General features: G+C 35.6%; 1 protein-coding gene across 15 annotated transcripts in view; it reads right to left on the bottom strand.

Moving 5' to 3' along the window:
- The window catches only part of Gphn (gephyrin), a 351,545-nt gene that overhangs the window by 73,367 nt on the left and 258,824 nt on the right, over positions 1-19,354 (bottom strand). For 9 of the 15 annotated variants that reach the window (XM_026779623.1, XM_013346146.2, XM_026779629.1 and 6 more), the window contains one exon: positions 16,412-16,454. In XM_026779623.1, the coding sequence (XP_026635424.1) occupies positions 16,412-16,454 (43 nt within the window). Of the gene's footprint in view, positions 1-16,411; positions 16,455-18,691; positions 18,755-19,354 lie in introns of all 15 variants that reach the window. The other 6 variants (XM_026779610.1, XM_005343244.3, XM_026779620.1 and 3 more) reach the window with 1 other exon arrangement.

Genomic DNA, 19,354 nt, shown 5'->3' with positions numbered 1-19,354 from the left:
AAAAAAAAAAAAAAAGAAAGTGAGACAGTCCTTCGCGGTTCCTGCTTCATGAAAGAGTCTACCAGACAGTCTGTAGGACATAGAAGAAAGAAACTGATGAACTTTGCCATTACAATGCAAAACAGATCTTCAAATTTCCTGCTTCATGAAAAAGTCAGTCAGACAGGAGATCACTTCCTGAATATAATCCCAGCAGCACTGACACAGAGAGAAACAATAAATGGGATCTCCTGAAACTGAAAAGCTTCTGTAAAGCAAAGGACATGGTTAACAAGACAAAATGACAGCCTACAGAATGTGAAAAGATCTTCACCAACTGACAGAGGTCTGATCTCCAAAATATATAAAGAACTCAAAAAATTGGTCATCAAATGAACAAATAATCCAATAAAAAATGGAGTACAGACTTAAATATAGAACTCAGCAGAGGAATCTAAAATGGCTGAAAGACACTTAAGGAAATGTTCAACATCCTTAGTCATCAGAGAAATGCAAATCAAAACAACTCTGAGATTCCATCTGACATGGAATGGCCAAGATCAAAAACAATAATGACAACTTATGCTGGAGAGGTTGGGGGATAAAGGGAACACTACTGCATTGCAGGTAGGAGTGGATGTCAGTATGGCGATTTCTCAGAAAATTAGGAAACAACCTTCCTCAAGACCCTGCAATACCACTTTTGGGTATATACCCAAAGTATGCTCAATCGTACCACAGGGACATGTGCTCAATTGTGTTCACAGCAGCATTGTTTGTCATAGCCAGAACCTGGAAACAACCTAAATTTCCCTTGACTGAAGAATGGATAAGGAAAATGTGCTATATTTACACAATGGAGTACTACACAGCAGAAAAAAATGACATCTTGAAATTTGTGGGCAAATAAATGGAGCTAGAAAACATCATATTGAGTGAGGTAACCCAGGACCAGAAAGATAATTATCATATGTACTCACTTATAAGTGGTTTTTAAACATAAAGCAAAGAAAACCAGCCTACAAATCACAATCCTAGAGAACCTAGACAACAATGAAGACCCTAAAAGAGACATACATGGGTATAAACTACATGGGAAGTAGTAAAATATATCACGATATTCTGAGTAAATTGGGAGCATGGAGAACATGGGAGGGAGTTTAAGGGAAGGGGAGAGGCAGGAAGGGCAGCAGTGAAAAATGTATAGCTAAATAAAATAAAAAAAAGAAAAAGTCTACCAGATACTATGGGTCTGTAGGCTGAATATGGATGCTGTAATGTTACAGAAGAACTTTGGATAACTGACCAGGCAGCACGATGTATCTGTTAGTTCTAGAGTTTTGGAAGTTGCTTACAATGCACTTCCTGTTAACTTAGGTAATAGTATATCCTTCTGGGGTCTTAGATGGAGTTGAAGAGTAGATAGTTATAATTATAGGTTTCCCTAGTTATGATAAAAGGTAAAGTAGATATAAATATTGTAACTATAATTCTTGCTTGATAACTGTTTTGTTATATGTTATTTTACTGTGTTAAAATTAAAAGTTTCCTTTTTCATTAGACAGAAAATGGGAGGTGATGTGGGATTCCTCTCTGTACATTGTGAATATGTTTTATTGTTGTCGTTGATTAATAAAGAAGGTTTTGGTGCTTGTAGCAGGGCAGAATAGAGCTAGGTGGGAAAACTAAGCTGAATGCTGGGAGAAAGAAGGTGGAGTCAGAGAGATACCTTCTAGCCACTGAAGGAGAAAGATGAGAGCCACCAGCCAGAACCTTACTGGTAAACCATGAGCCTCATGGTAAAATACAAACTATTAGGAATGGATTAATTTAAGATGTAATAGCTATTTAGAAATATGATTAAGCTATTGGTCAACTGGTGCTGTAATTAATACAGTTTCTGAGTGCTCATTTTGTATCTGGGAATCTGGGAAACAAAGGAACGGCCTCAGTCTACATAGGACTGATATCTTTGCTTAGTCACACAGATGGTAACAAAAGAGCTAGGATAAAATTCTAGTTAGTTCTGGCTTTAGGATTCATATCTTCAACTATTGTACTGACCTTTAGATATTTAATGAACTAGTTAGCAAAATGAATTTATCTAAGATTCATTGGAACTGTTCTTTTTCCTGTAAAAAGTCACGGAAGATTATATGTAGCTATCCACTCTTATGTAATCTTATTTTGTCCTTTGGCATTAATATCATAAATAAATATCTCTATTCTCAACCTCTACCCTCAACTTCATATTTGTATATTACATAAGAGTTGGTAGATAATGTATTTTTCCAGGCTAGTAATCATCTAACATTTACTTAAAGATACAATAGACAACTCAAACCTAAAATTTCCAGAATTAAGCTCTTAAATCTCTAATTTCCATTACCACCCATAGGGTGTTTCATTTCTTTCTTTCTTTTTTTTTTTTTTTTGCAGTTCTCAACTATTCATTTTACCAGTTTAATAACTGGGCAAAGCAATGGAGACATCCTGATTCTTTTCCTTTTGTCAGAGTGCCAACTAAATTCCCTTTAAAAGATACCTAGAATCTGATAGCTACTTACCACTCCCATCATTTATGTTCTGGTGATTGAAGAGCCTCTAAACTGTTCTCCTGATTCTATCCTTGTTCCATTGCAGTTTATTTACCACACAGCTATGTGCTCCTAAGTTGCAACATACTAACTTACAACTCTCAAAGACTTTAAATTTCACTTACATCAAAATCTATGTTAGTGTCTATATAGCCCAACATTGACCACCCCCATAATTTTTGCACCACCTTTACCCCAGCATATCTGGTAGACAGGGCAAATGATAGGTCAAAGTTTATGTGGCTGGATTGGAGTCTCAATCCATCTACTGGAAGTCTAGAAAACATACATTGAGGTAATTCTGAAAATCGAAAATCTGGGAAAGTGAACAGGTAATACAGGGCATCTTAAAAATAAGATTATAATTTCTTATGTTGTTTTGAATTTCATGACTTTATAAGTTTCCTACATGAATATTAAACGCAATGCACATCACAGCATTACTGACATCGAAAACATGGATGGAAAGACTGCTTATTTTCTAGGGCTGAATAACAAATACTAAAGGAAAACAGTCGAGAGAGGCCTATGCATCAATTACATAACACAAGGCACTGTTGGCACAAAATGTCAGTTCTGTAATTTACATCAATGATTCACTATCATTCATAGGATACAATTTCAATTCTTTATGATAGTATATACATTTTTCTTTCTTCTTTTTCAGCTTCCCCCTCATTGCTGCATTGTTTATAAAACTGGCCATATTGTGGATAAGTAAACACACAGTATCATTTTATATTTTCTTGCTGTAGTATGAAATGTTCTATCAGCCTAGACTAATTTTTCTCTCATTATTTTGTTTGCTTGTTTGTTTCCATGGGAAATTACTATTCTTCCCTCACAACGTTTTTTCAATAAAGAAAGAACATAGGGAAAAAGATCTTAAAGCAAGCCTGCAAGGCTCCTTTTTTTACTAAACCTGGTTCAAAGTTATGGCAAAAATCAACAGATTTATTTAACTAAATGAAAATAATTCATGGACAGTAATGTAAATAAAGAAATTATTTAAGAATTCTTCCTTATTAACAAACTTACAACGGATAAAATAAGTGGAATTAGGAAAGCCTGTATTGGCAATCATTATGCTAATAGCTGCTTCAGACAAAAATTATTAACAGATACTAAAACTAGAAGGGAAAAGCCTAATGAAGAACAAGGTATTTATACAGGTTAAAATATATCACCATGAGGTACTTATAAAATACAAAGTCAGAACATTATTTCTTAGTGAAAAACCTACAATCTAGGGATAATAAGTAGTAGTAATGAAGAAATTTACATAAAGGCCTCACTGACATGATTGATATATTGTGAGGGACACAACATCTTATTTGAAGTATTCCCAACAAATTGCATAGCAATTAAATCACTTTGAAACATCAGAAAAATTAAAATTGAAGGTCATTATATAAAATAACTGACCTATGCTCTTCAAAAATATTGAGGCCATGAGAGACAAAGAAAAACATGAATAATTGTTCTAGCTTAAAGGAGTCTAAAGGGACATCACTGTTAAATGAAATGCATGAGTCTGGGTTGAATCCCAGATCAGAACAAAAGAATTATTCTTTCCCCATTTGCTATAAAGAACATTATTAGAAAAAATGGCAAAATTTAATTGGAATCAGATTATATAATAGTATTATGGTACTGTTAATTTCTTGATTTTCATAATTGTTCTGAGGTTATGTAAGAGAATGTCTTATTTCTTCTCACAAACCTCATTTACCCCTACTTCAAATGCACGCTGAAGTAGCGACTAAAGAGGCATCATGTCTGAATTTTATTCACACGTAATATGGTAAAGCATGTGCACATTAGCATGCACAGATAAGTGTGGCAACACTTAACTGTGGCAAAGTATCGATATCTGGGGAGTCTGGATGAAAAGCATGCAGAAATTCATTATGATATTCTTGTAACATTTTTCTTGAGTAGTATCTCTGTTATGAAGCAAAAAATGTTCACACATTTTCCCTGTACTTAGAGGTATTATAAAACATTCTCTTAATATTTTCTTTGAATATTGCATTATCAATATAAATATAAAATCTCCATTTTACATTTATTTATATGTGTCTTTTCCTAACTAGATTTTCAAGGAGAAAAACTGTCTTACAATCAAGATGCTGTGCATATAGCACAGTATAGTTAAGGACCAAAGATATTGAACACATAGTATAACCTAGGACCAAAGATGCTGTGGAGATAGCATAGTCTAGGACCAAAGATGATGTGGAGATAGTATAGCATAGGACCAAAGATGTTGAGTACATAGTATAGCCTAGGACCAAAGATGCTGTGGGGATAGCATAGTCGAGGACTAAAAATGCTGTGGAGATAGTATAGCATAGGACTAAAGATGCTATGGAGATAGCATAGTCTAGGACCAAGGATGCTGAACACATGGCATAGTCTAGAGTATATTGATAAAAAATGGCTATATAGACAAATAAATACTATATACAATTTCGAACATTAACTCAGTCAATAAATTTAGTGTTCATTTTTTTTACCAGAATTACAAAAATTTGATTTTTAAAAGCTAGTTGCACTGTGTATGATGACATAACTGTAATTCTAGCACTTGGGATATACATCAGGCCAGTCTGAGCTGTACACTACAACTAACCTTGTCTTAAAAAACAACTACCAACCAACCAACCAACCAACCAACCAACCAACCAACCAACCAACATACCAACATACCAAAAAGCTAATAGACATTTGTTAATAATAGGCCCCAAACTGGGTTTCTCCTACTCTTACATCTTCCTACCTGATTATGGTTTTCATAATACATGACATTTCAATACTGTTTATCTGCTAACATATTTCATAATTATATCTTGTGCTTTTATGTTTTTTTTTTTTGCCAAAATAAAGTACTTAAAAAGTATTTTTGTACAAGTGTTTTGCCAGCCTGAAGTCTGTGTACCATGTGTGCACCTTGTACTTGCAGAGGCCAGAGGATATCAGATCTCTGGAACTAAAATTAGATATAGGTTTTGAGCTGCCATATGAGTGCTGAGAACTGAACCAGGTTCTCTGGAAAGCAGTTAGTGTGTTCTTCACTGTGTAGCAATTTCCACAACCCCCAAATTAAAAGTACTATTAACTCCATCATTAAGCAGTATAGTATTCAATATCAGACAATATATTAACCTGTTCCCACGAGTTATATTTCCATATTTTCGGACTTCTATTTCTGTATGCTTTCATGTTGCAGTCTAGTGTCATTTTATTTCAACTTGAAGTACTTTATTTAGCATTTCTCATAAGCTTCCCTAAGCTTTTGTTTAGCTGTGGAAATCTTCATTTCTCTTCTGTTTTTGAAGGGTGGTTTTACTGGATAAAAAAATATCTGAAAAAAGTTCTGGTCTGTAAAGATCTCCTAATATAACTAATGATGTCAATACTTTTCTGTCTTTTTTCTTTCTGGCTTTATTTATTTTTTGAGATAGAAGTTCTCTGTAGCTCTGGAACCTGTCCTGCAACTAGCTCTTGTAGACCAGGCTGGCCTTGAACTCACTGAGATCCACCTGCCTCTGGTGTGCTAGGATTAAAGATGTGCGCCACCACCGCCTGGATGACATCAATTTTTATGGGTACTCCTTTGAATGTGATGAATTTGTTCTTGTTCCTTTTCAGGTTTTGCATTGTTCATGACTTACGACAATTTGAAAATAGCATGTCTTGATGTGTGCCTCTTTGGATTTATCCTAGCTTTCGCTCTTTGAGCTTAATGTAACTGCATGTCCATTTCTTTATGTAGATTCGGGATGTTTTTGGTCAATATTTCTTCAAATAAATTCTATCTCCTCCATCTCTTCTTTTCTTTACTTTATTTGTTTCTCTTTATTCTTTCCTCTTCTTCTCTGTCTTCCTCTCTTTTCTACACACACGTTTAAATTGATGACATACCGTAAAGTCTTTTAATTTGTTTTACTTTGTTTTTTTAATTCCAGAATTTCAAATGACCTGTATCAATTGTGTATATTGATTTGCTTGATCAAATCTGCTACTGAACCTTTAGAAAAAAAATTTCAATTCAGTTACTATTTCTTCAGCTCTAAAACTTGTTTTTATATAGTTTAAGTCTTTATTGATATTCTAATTTTGTTCATGTACTTTTTTAAAAAATTTAAAATTGCTACTTTTTTTAGATCACCAAGCTTTTAAAAATCATTATCTTGGATTCTGTCACATAATAATATTCTTGGTTGGATTCTGATTTATTTTGTCCTTCGATTGAGTCATGTTTCCATTTGCTTAGTAGGCTCTGTGATTCTTCCTCTTCTCCTGTTTTATGCATTTGAGAAAATAGTCACAATTCCCACTCTTTACAGACTGGCTTTCTACAGCAGAATATCCTTGTCCAATCAAGCTGGCCAGAGATTCTGGGAGTTAGGCTCCTAAGGCCTGCTTTTGGGGGGCATATATTTTCTGGGCCTTTGCAAGTAAGTTTTCAGTTAAGAACATTTAGATTTCTTTTCCTCCTTCTTTTTCTTCTTTTTTTTATAGCTTATTGTTTGCTGATTTCTGTGATAATTACCTGCAAAACTGCAGGCTCTTTGATGTTGTAATAAGCTGCAGGATCTTCTCAGTGTCCCTCAAGCAACCAAAGTCCACCAGTTATCTGTCAGTACCAGTCAGGTAAGACAGAAAGCAGTGGTTTGGGAAGCTTCTCAGTCTCAGGAGGTCCTTTATTCAACGATGCCCTTAATGTCTGTGCTGCTGGGGTTTTACGTAGGAAGTGGTCTCCTGTGCCCATGTGTTGTAGAGTACTTCTCTTTCTCTTCTATCAGGTTCAGTGTGTTCAGACTGATATTGAGGTCTTTAATGCATTTGGACTTGAGTTTTGTGCATGGTGATAGATATGGGTCTATTTTCATTCTTCTACAGGTTGACATCCAGTTTTGCCAGCACAATTTGTTGAAGATGCTCTCTTTTTTCCATTGTATACTTTTCGCTCCTTTATCGAAAATCAGGTGTTCATAGGTTTGTGGGTTAATGTCAGGGTGTTCTATTCGATTCCATTGGTCGACTTCTCTGTTTTTATGCCAATACCAAGCTGTTTTCAATACTGTAGCTCTGTAATAGAGTTTGAAGTCAGGGATGATAATGCCTCCAGACAATCCTTTATTGTTTAAGATTGTTTTGGCTATCCTGGGTTTTTTGTTTTTCCATATAAAGTTGATTATTGTCTTCTCCAGATCTGGGAAGAATTTTGATGGGATTTTGATGGGAATTGCATTGAATCTATAGATTGCTTTTGGGAGAAATGCCAGTTTTACTATGTTGATCCTCCCAATCCAAGAGCAAGGGAGATCCTTCCATTTTCTGGTATCCTCTTCAATTTCTTTCTTCAAAGACTTAAAGTTCTTGTCAAATAGATCTTTCGCTTTCTTGGTCAGAGTTACCCCAAGATATTTTATGCTATTTGTGGCTATCGTGAAAGGTGATGCTTCTCTGATTTCCCTCTCTGCTTCCTTATCCTTAGTGTATAGGAAGGCAACTGATTTTTTGGAGTTGATCTTGTATCCTGACACATTACTAAAGGTGTTTAGCAGCTGTAGGAGTTCTTTGGTAGAGTTTTTGGGGTCGCTTATGTATACTATCATATCATCTGCAAATAACGAAAGCTTAACTTCTTCCTTTCCAATACGATTCCCCTTGATCCCCTTATGTTGTTTTATTGCTATTGCCAGAACTTCAAGCACTATATTGAAGAGGTATGGAGAGAGTGGACATCCTTGTCGTGTTCCTGATTTTAGTGGGATGGCTTTGAGTTTTTCTCCATTTAATTTAATGTTAGCTGTCGGCTTGCTGTAAATAGCTTTTATTATATTTAGGTATGACCCTTGTATCCTTAATCTCTCCAAGACCTTTATCATAAAGGGGTGTTGAATTTTGTTGAATGCTTTTTCAGCATCTAATGAAATGATCATATGGTTTTTTTCTTTCAGTTTATTTATATGGTGGATTACATTGATAGATTTGCGTATGTTGAACCAGCCCTGCATCTCTGGGATGAAGCCTACTTGATCATAATGGATAATTTTTCTAATGTGTTCTTGGATTCGGTTTGCCAGTATTTTATTGAGAATTTTTGCGTCGATATTCATGAGTGAGATAGGCCTGTAATTCTCTTTCCTGGTTGAGTCTTTGTGTGGTTTTGGTATCAGGGTAACTATAGCTTCATAAAAGGAATTTGGCAATGATTCTTCTGTTTCTATATTGTGAAATACATTAAGGAGTATAGGTATTAGCTCTTCTTAGAAGTTCTGGTAGAATTCTGCATTGAAACCATCTGGTCCTGGGCTTTTTTTGGACGGGAGATTTTTGATAACAGTTTCTAGTTCTTCGCGACTAACAGGTCTATTTAGATCGTTCACCTGGTCTTGGTTTAGCTTTGGTATATGGTACTTATCTAAAAAAATGTCCATTTCTTTTGCATTTTCCAGTTTTGTCAACATAACTTTATTAATACAGGAAATACTTAGGAACATAAAAGTTGTAAGTAATTTTATTATTTATTTCATAAACTTTGTGGAAGAATTATAAAAGATAATAGCACTAATGCTTTGATTCCCCCACAAAAAACACCTGAACATAAATTGTTCGAGGAAGGCTGAATAGTTCATTTAATAAACCAATGCCATACAGTGGAGCAAGAAGGAAGAAATCACTACACAGAAAGGATTACTGTGACAATTCGCATACCTGAGACATCTGAAGAAAACTAGGAACAAAGGAGAGTGAGAGTTATGGAGACCAGTCTTCCCAGTTACCTACTTTGTAGAAGTTCCTGGGAGGTTTATCACCAAGGCAACTTACCAACAATTACTGTGGCAATGGAGGAGACATTTGTTGTGCTGATGCAGATGTGTAAAACCCCTCTTCCTCCAATCCCGTGCATACTCTGCTCTGAAGCTTCTCCTTCATCACCAGTGCCTAGGGCAGTGGAGCCACTGCTGTAGCAGTATGGATGCTTAAGAGCTCTATAGCTCTGTGTGTGCCCATGTTGTATTCCATATTTCCCAGGTGGCCCCCAAAGCATTGGTACTCCAGTGTTTCAGCTGGGGCACCTGCTCCCTGGGCATGGTGCTGGCTCTAGCTTGTACTCAAAAACTGAGGTTTTTCCATGTATACTAGTGTTCCACAGCCTGACTTTAAAGTTACTTCATGGCCACTGTGCATCAGACACAGTACCACTGCTACCACGAGGATTCCTATGAGACTGACTTGGCACTAAAAAGGAACCCCTCAGGAAGGCTGTGACATCCTCTATGGGAGAAAAGAGACTAGGATGATTCAGGAGACTTTTATCATCAATTACTCCAATAACTTTCCCCATTGCTGTAGACACTCACAGCTTGGCTGGGGAGCACTTATGAAATCTTTGCTAATGCTGACCTCATCAGATAATGTAAAAGGGTCTGCCCTTACTGGAGGTGGGGCTGCCATTCTCATATTACCACAGATGGGGTCTTTCCTCTCCAAAACCAATCTGTAAAGTCTGAAACACATGACTATTTTCCCCCTGGCTGTCCTGAAACTCACTTTGTAGATCAGAGTGGTCTCAGAGATCTGCCTGCCTCTGCTTCTTGAGTGCTGGGATTAAAGGCATGTGCCACCGCTGCCCAGCCACATGACAATTTTTTAAGCAAAACAGAAACATAAGTCAAAGAAACACTACCACTAAAGAAACAGTAATATTCTAGTAATCAATAGCCAAAAAATGAAAACGTATGAATTTTTGAAAAAAAATGGATAGTTTGGAGAAAGTTTAAATGAGCTAAAGAATAATGCATATAGACGATGAAACCAGAAAAACAATACAAAAGCAAACTGAGAAGTGTAACAAGGAAATAGAAAATCATAGAAAAAAAACCTAAGCATGAAATTCTGGAACCAAAAAAACATAATGACTATAAAAAATTCAATAGAAAGAATCTACAAGAAGATTTCTACTTCCCATGTAGATTAGATCCATGGAGACTTTTAGGGTCCTCATTGTTGTCTAGGTTCTCTGTGTGTATGAGTTTGTAGAAGCCAGAAAAGTAGGAAAAGGCCCATGAGAGAGGGAAAATCTTTTGGGATTTAAGGATGGTAAAACACAGATGATGTGAAAATGAAATGGAAAATAATGGGAAAGAAAGGTTTAAGTGGGGATGGAGGCATGGAGATGGGGGAGAGGAGTAGGTGTGAGGAGGGTCAGTCATAATTAAGAATGTACAATAATTAAGAGCTATTAAAAAACCCTGGTATTTTATAAGTTAATAAAAAAAGTAATAAAAATGAATTTAACAGAAGTACTGTTTGTGGGTGTTCACTGCTCCCAGAAGCTATAGGTTATTAAGTAAAAGTTCCAGTGCAAGGGTTAGACCACCACCTTCATGAGTTGTTTGTCAAGGAGGTCCTTGAGGTTTTAATTGCTCTCTAAAACTGGATGAAGACACCACAGGATATGCTTATAAGACATGGAGAAATCAGGCCAGAAATGAGCGGGAAGCTTGGCCTCTGCCCAACGATGCTAGGAAGACTACATGGGAGAGTGAAGCAAACATCAGCCTTACACAGCTGTGCAGCCTTCATACTACTTACTGCTTATGTGGAAGGCGGAACAGATCCGCTTTGCTAGAATGGCCTGAGAGTAACCAACCACCTGTTTCTGATTCTTAAAAATACATTTGCTGAAACTGAAACCTGTGTATCCTTAGATTCAAACTGTAAAATTTTATCAAGAATAATTGAGAATTACAATGGCCACATAAGAAACATTTTGATATGAACAAATTTATTTGAGAAATACCTTAGAACAAAAAGGAAACAAAATCCCAAAAATATAATGTGTTGGAAGTTTTAATTTTAATTGCTCTGAAGAAATATCTTAAATAAATTGTATTACTGGGTGTTATAGTCCAGATGTTTCCTGCGATATTCCTTTAGCCCTTACCAGCCCATAATCAGGATCTGAAGGACTCCATCTTCCCAATGACTCTACTACCATGGATAACCTTTTGTTGTGAATTAAAGTGGGATGACTCTAAGACTGTTACTATATATTTATTGTTTCCCCCTTTTTTGTTTGTATGGTATGTATATGGTATACACCATGTGTGTGTAGTGGTGTGAGTCCACTCACACATGTGAGGACATAAGAGGACTTTAGGTAATTTTCTCTACTGTTCCTTGCATCATTCTTTTAAGACAGGGTTTATCCACTGAACTAGAAGCTCCCTGTTTTGTCTAGGCTAGTTAGCTAGCTAGCACCTTGGATTCAGCTATCTGTGCCCCCAGAATTGAGGTCCATGGCCAGCTTTTTTATTTTTTAAGGTAGGTGCTGAGCTCTCAAACGCAGGTCCTTGTGCATATACAGCAAGTACTCTTATGCACTCATCCACTATCTCAAAGCTCTCTACTGCATTCATAGAGTTTTTGTATCACTGTTATAAAATATATAACAAAAGAAACTTGATGGGAAATACACCTTTAATTACAGCACTCCCAGGATACAGAGGCAGGTGAATCTTTGTGAGTTTGAGGCCAGTCTGGTCTATGAAAGAAGTTCTAGGACAGTTAGGGATGTTAAAGAAAAACCCTGTCTTGAAAATCAAAATACAAAAGCAAAGAATGTGATTCGTTGTCTAAGGAAAAATCTACCCAGATAGCAAAAGTTATGGAGTACATTAGAGTTTATTAGAGTTTTTCAGTATGATATACCATTTAATTTAACTTAATACATGCCCTGGCATTATGCTTTTGGATTAGTTCATGATTTTGGAATGCTTTAGAAATAAGATTTTTGAATATACATAGGAATTATAGGCATGGCAACTAGACCAAGAGAATTCTGGGAAGAGAAAAGGCAGAAAGTCATTCACCAAGTCAGAGGAAGCAACATGAGAATGTCTTACTAAGAAAAGGTACCAAGCCATGTAACTAAACATAGACAACAATTATGGCTTAATTTAAGTTGAAAGATCTAGTTATGAATAAGCCTGAGTGGTGTAGGACAATTCTGTATTCTGTCAATTATGTTTTAAACAAACACTGATTGGCCAATAGCCAGGCAGGAAGTATAGGCGGGACAACCAGACAGGAAGTAGAGGCAGGGCAATGAGAACAGGAGTATTCTGGGAAGAAGGAAGCCCATTCCTCTGAAGTCTTGACCAGACACAGAAGAAGCAGGATGTGACTTGCCCCGCTAAAAAAGGTACTGAGTTGTTTGGCTAACATGAATAAGAATAATAGGTTAATATAAGCTTTAAGAGTTAATAAGAAGCCAGAGCTAATGGGCCAAGCAGTGTTTTAATGAATACAGTTCTGTGTGATTATTTCGCGGCTAAGCTAGCTGAGTGGCCAGGTCAACAAAGCAGGCCCTCATGTTACAAATGGTGCCAACATGTGGACAACTGCATCCACATAAAGCCTGAGACAGCTTGGGAAATAATTCTAGATGCAAAATAACAGCATTTTGCATGTTTTTTTGGTAGCAGCAATTTCTCAGGTCTGCTCTGCTTGCTAGAGGCAAGCATGCACTCTCATTTGGGAGAGGCTTCCTGACTCAGGTTTAGCTGCAAAGTCTTGCAAAGGTGGAGGGAACCTCAATTGAGAAAATGTCATCAGGGGCTGGAAAGACGGCTCAGAGGTTAGGAGCATTTGACTGCTCTTCAAGAGGTCCTGAGTTCAATTCCCAGCAACAACATGGTGGCTCATAACCATCTATAATGGGATCTGGTGCCCTCTTCTGGCATGCAGGCATACATGCAGACAGAATACTGTATACATAATAAATAATTCTAAAAAACAAGGGAGAAAATGTCATCAGATTGGGCTGTAGAAAAGTCTACAGGAACATTCCCTTGATTAATGATTAATTAGGGGTACACAAGAAGGATTAGTCACCCTCACTAAGGGAAACTCAGAGCTGTCACAAAAGAATCCTAACAAATTGTAGATTGGCTTATACACACATGGTAGATTGTTTATGCATGGAAAAAATTGAAAAGAAATGGAGGCAATATTTAGTATTGAGAGAATGAGTAACCATTAATAGCTTCTATATAATTGCAATATGGTACTACATCGTAAAAGAGAAGATTGGGAATATAAGAGCAGTCTATATAAGGAATAGGAATATTGTAGTTAAGTTCAGAGAAACAGGCCATCAAGATGGTTCAGTAGGTAAAATACATGCAGCCAAGACTGATGACCTGAGTTTGATTCTCGGGATTAACATGATAGAACAAGAGAAATGACTTCCAAGAGTTGTCTTCTGATCGCCACACCTGTGCCATGACATTAATGTTCTCACACAGATAAGACGCACACACACATCACACACAGATACAGAAACACACATTGAACCTAGAGAAAGAATAGAGTGCTGAACTTGGGTGAGGCCATGGGTATGAACACGAGTTATTGGCACGGAAATAAGATGAAAGAACACAAACTTAGAGAAATCACAAAACTATGAAGTTATGATCTTGCTTGGGCTCCATATGGACCTGAAGAGTCACAAGGCCCATCTATATGACTATTTATGCAAAGAAAATAATAAAGAATACTTGGGCAACCATGATATCTATATAAACTCATTATAAGCCACTAGTACAGTAAGATGGTAACTGAAATGTAGTCTGTGATAGATAGAAGACAAAGTTCAAAGGAATTTGTCCTCAAAAAGTATTTTTTTGTTTCTAATCACCATAATTACTCTCAGTGGCCTATAATTTCAGGACTATAAATTGGTGGAAACTATGCACTATAGATCATAAAGTGCAATTTTAAAGTTCATTTTCCTATTTGCTTAATTTTAGCGAACATTCAACTATCATGTCTGACCCATACGTTTTTCAAACTTAGGTCTTAGTGTGTATAAGATTTTATATCTCATTATAAAAGGCTCTCTCAGAGTCACTTATTTTGGAAAGTTGTGAAGATATGATTTGTACACATCTGCTCTAATTTAAATTTATTTTTATTTAAAATTTTTGTTTTTAATTTTTTAAAGTATTCTTTTTATTTAATGTATAGATTTGTCTGCAGAAGGTGTTAGATCCCCTGGAACTAGAGTTACAGACAGTGTGAGGTGCCACATGTGTCCTGGGATTTAAACCTGTCCTTTGGAAGACCAGCCAGTGTTCTTCACTCTCCAGCCCCTTGTTTAAATTTATTAATTAATTTATTTTGCAGTGCTGGAGATTAAACTTGGGGCCTCATGAATAATAGAGAAGCATTCTACCACTGATCCATATCCAATCCAGCCCTGAATTTATTTTTTTGTAGTATTATCTAAACATCATGATCAAACAAATACTCAAGGTTTTAAGCAAAGTTAACAGATTCATAACACAGAAATAGAAATATTCTAATAAGTAGAATACTCATATAAAATAAACATATACACACACTAACCTATTAGAAGTTCTCAAATATGCCCCACTTTTTTCAAATTCTATGCCCTAGGTTGATTTCTAACTCTCAATTCTTCTGCTTAAGTTTCTGTAGTGAATATTACTAGTAAACAGTTATGGCTTTGTGTATGTGTTGGGGACATATGTGCGTGGTGATGTGTACATATATGTGTGTGTGCAAAGGCCATTTGTAGACACTGGGTATCCTGCTTTAATAGATTCTCTACCTTATTCCCTTGAGAAAGGTGCTTTCCTTGAACCTGGAGCTTGCCTTCTCCCCAACATTGTTATCCTGGGTGGATACTTGAGCAAGCTCCAGAATCCTCTAGTCTCCATTCCTCACAGTGCTGGGAATAGCTGTGCATATGGCTATGACTTGCTTTTTCCCCCTCATTGAGCTGTCTCTCCAGCCCTCCAAGTATGCTTTGATTGCTAAATAACACTGACATTCTACTACAGTATAAACTCCCATTAGTGTGGGCATCTAGCAAACCTATATAATTCTGCTCATTATGTACATCTACTGAAAACCAATAGGAAAAAGACTGAATGATGTCATCAAGTTTTTAAGAGACAGAAACATAATAAAACAATTAACATTATGCAGCAATTTTCTCTGGAGGATCTCAAAGCTTTAATGGGAAAATTTTCAACAGGATTTCACTTTAAGTATACTAGTCTTTTTTAAAAAAAGATACTAGTTTTTTTTAAAATAACCTATTCACAGTTTCATTTTTATAAAACAAGGAAATGAATATACAAAGTTTAGTGACCTTCAAGTTAACATTGTAGTGCTCAAACCAAAAGAGAGCTTAAGGATTTTCTATTCTTGGACCAGGAACAATGTTCTAAAACATTTTGCCTGTGAAAGTAAAATCTTTTGGAAATCATATTGACAAAATTATTGTTTATTACCTACCCACACCAACCCACTTTTGAGACGTGGTCTCATGATATAGCACAGGCTGGCCCAAAGCTTAGGATCTTCCTGCTTCATCCTTAAGTACTGAAGCTACACTCATGTATGCCCAGCTTGCTTCTCCTTCTCTGGCGTTCATGAACTTACATTAGAGATATTTTTATGTAGTCTGTCATTAAATCATTTGTGCAATGAGACTATTAAAGGGGAAGATTCTTCACCTTAAGGTCACAGAGGAGCTCACTTTCACCTTAAGTTAAATGCATCAAATTCCAATCAGTTTGCAAAAATAATTAGATTTGGGGAGACATTTACTTATATTGATATTAAGAAAATTTTCAGATGGTGGATTTTATAAAATTCATATTCTTGATATAAACTTTCATCATTGCTCATCTTCATTTTTTTCATCATTCTTTAGCTCTCTATTCTGTTGAGCCACAGCGGACATAGTTGGTAGCCTACCTGGAATGGTGACTACTTACTGGCTCTGAGAATGTTCTCCTTGCTGCTGCACCTGGACTGGACCTGCAGAAAGAGCACAAACTCAGTAATTTAGGGCTTATAATATGGACTGTAAGATAAGTATGCTTAATGGGCAAGCTCCTGAGGATTAGGAGAAAAGGTTTTATTTATCTTGGCTATCACAACATGTTAGTAAAAGTTTATTACATTTTTCAGATATATTTAATTCATTTTTACTTAAAAAAGAATGAGTTCCAGAAAAATATTTAAGGTACAATATTATAAATTGGACAAAGATAATACTCAAAGCAATTTATGTGTATTTGAGATCAGTCCAGGTGGCCCTCCATGTCTGTGGGTTTCATATCTGCAGATTCAACACACTGTGGATCAAAAGGAAAAGAAAAAAAGGAGGAGAGAAAACCAACACAAAACACCAGCACTACCAACTATATCTGTACTGCACATGTGATCTTTATTTCCTTGTCATTATTTCTCATGGAATACAATACAGCAATTATTTACATAGCATTCATATTGCATTAGGTTATAAAATAGTAATAAAATAGAGATGAGGGTTGCAGATGTGGCTCAATGGTAGAGCACTTGCCTATTAAGCTAGAGACAATATAGAGTAGAGTATATGGTTGGATGTACTTAGGCTGTATGTAAGTAGTATATGCCATTTTATTACATGAGAATTGAATATCTTTTGGATTTGGATGTATGGAGGTCTTGATAAGAACTTATTACAGTTATTGAAGGATGACTATACATGAAAGAAATTCAATACTGTATATTCAGTTTTGAATATTAATCCTTAATCTAAAATATTTTGTATGCCTGTACTTTAATAATAACAAAGTCAAAGTGAAATTAAAATTGAATATTCTAATGTAATGATTTTTATTATATATGTGTTAACAAGGAGAAAAGAAAAATTCTTATCTGTAATATTTACCTTTGATGGTAATAACTTTTGTAATACTGATTATAATAACTTCTTATAATACTGGCTATGAAAGATTTTTCTAGTGGAAATGAGTTAAATTCAACTCCTTTATTAGCCAGTTTAGGTGTGCATATAATTTGTCAATTAGGGGTTCTTTATGCTCTCATTGAAAAATGAAGGTTAAAGTGGCATATTTCTTTTGAAATTTGCCAAGTGGCTGTATTCAATGGCCATGCTAAATGGTACTGCTATTAATTTCAGATATAACTTTATTCAAGGCCCACACCTCTTCCTCCCACTCCACAGCAGCTTGCCCCAGATGGATATATACACAACAAAGAACTTTCTATAGCTTAACACAGTCTAAAGATATATGAAACAGTTTATGAAAGGAATGTTGTAACTTAGGGTGGGTTATGGCTGTCCTTCCCTGAAAAAAGCAAATTGTTAATGTTTAAAGAAATAATAATAAAAATGAGCAGACAAAGGCAAACAATCAGTAAAAACCAAAGCAAATAATGTAAAGACACACACACACACACACACACACACACACACACACACACACACACACACACACACACACACGGGTGCCATGCACACGAGCATACACACAGCAAAATGAACAAACAATTAAAAATGTTAGTTCTTTTCTTTTGGCCCAGACTGCTTAAGTATTTTTTGGTATAGTACAATGACACTAATCCAGAAAAAGAAATTTATAAATTCTTTTATTTACAAGTCTTATCGAAGAACAATTCTGGACCAAATGAGAAAGGAATTAGTGACTAAATAAAATAAGACATGGAAGAAAATATGAGAACAAAGAAAAGAAAAAGCAGAAAGGGAGACTGAGGAATTAAATGTGGAAGATAAAAATAATAAAGCATAGGCTTACATAAGGGGGACAGTGTATAAATGAAGAATGCTCTACTATTTCTTATTGAAAATTCATATCTAAGAAGATAAGTGTAATAATGAACTTTATGCAAAATAAATAAGCAATTTGCATACCATGGAATGAAAACAAGTGTAATTCTACTACTACAGTCTAACATAGAAAAGAAACACACACCGACAGACAAATTAATAGACAAGCTTAATAAAGAGATATACTACATTTGAAAAAGTGACTCAACACAAGAGAACGCTAAAAGCATGGAAAGAAAATCTGGGAGAAAGAAGGAAAAGAAAGAGGAAATGTTGAAAGACAAAACAGCTCAAAGAAGTCAAATGGAAGTCAAGAAAGTCTTCAACAGGATGTGAAACAAGACGTGAAGGAGCCAAACCCATCGCGCAAAGCAATGTTTGCGAGTGGAAAGTAGCTCCTTTGGTCAGTAATAGTTACTCTTAAGTCGTAGCCTCTATTCCTCCAGAGTTCATCTTTAAGCCCTTCCAATCTAGAGTGGAGCTAGTGTATGGATAGAAACAAGAAATTTACAATGAACAGTGCAGTTCAGATGAGTAGTTCAAATTGTCTCATAAAATGTTCCAACAAATTTACACAAAGTCTATTATATACATCTGATAATGTATATAATGGGAATGGTAGTAAAGAACTCCCTGGTATTTTCTAACCAAACCAAAGCAAACAAAAACATCCTACATCTTTCCTGCTCTTCTAAATGGCTTAAAAATTAACAAAACCCCACAACTGTTTATAATACGTATAAAGAAACCCATACTGCCTTTTTATACCTTAGTTTGGAACCACAAATTTCAAACAGCTAGAGAAGACATTTGGAGAACGAATCCAATTCAGTTCTCTGAAATAGAACCCTTTATCAAGGTTTGCAAATTGCCAAAAGTAGTGAAATTTTTTCCCATTTATGTTGTATTGGCTGTTGAACCAGATTAAATTGAGGATTATAAGATTTTATTTAGTGATTTTGAAAGTATTTATCTAAAAAAAAACCTCAAAGAAAGTAATTTTAAAAAATTTACTGTTAATGTATGTATGGAATGACTAAGCTATATAATATATTTATAGTATTTATTGTTTTAATAAAAT

Source organism: Microtus ochrogaster, chromosome 1 (assembly GCF_000317375.1).
Source record: "Microtus ochrogaster isolate Prairie Vole_2 chromosome 1, MicOch1.0, whole genome shotgun sequence".
In the NCBI taxonomy this organism is placed as follows: Eukaryota; Metazoa; Chordata; class Mammalia; order Rodentia; family Cricetidae; genus Microtus; species Microtus ochrogaster.
This window is presented reverse-complemented; position numbering and strand designations above follow the sequence as displayed.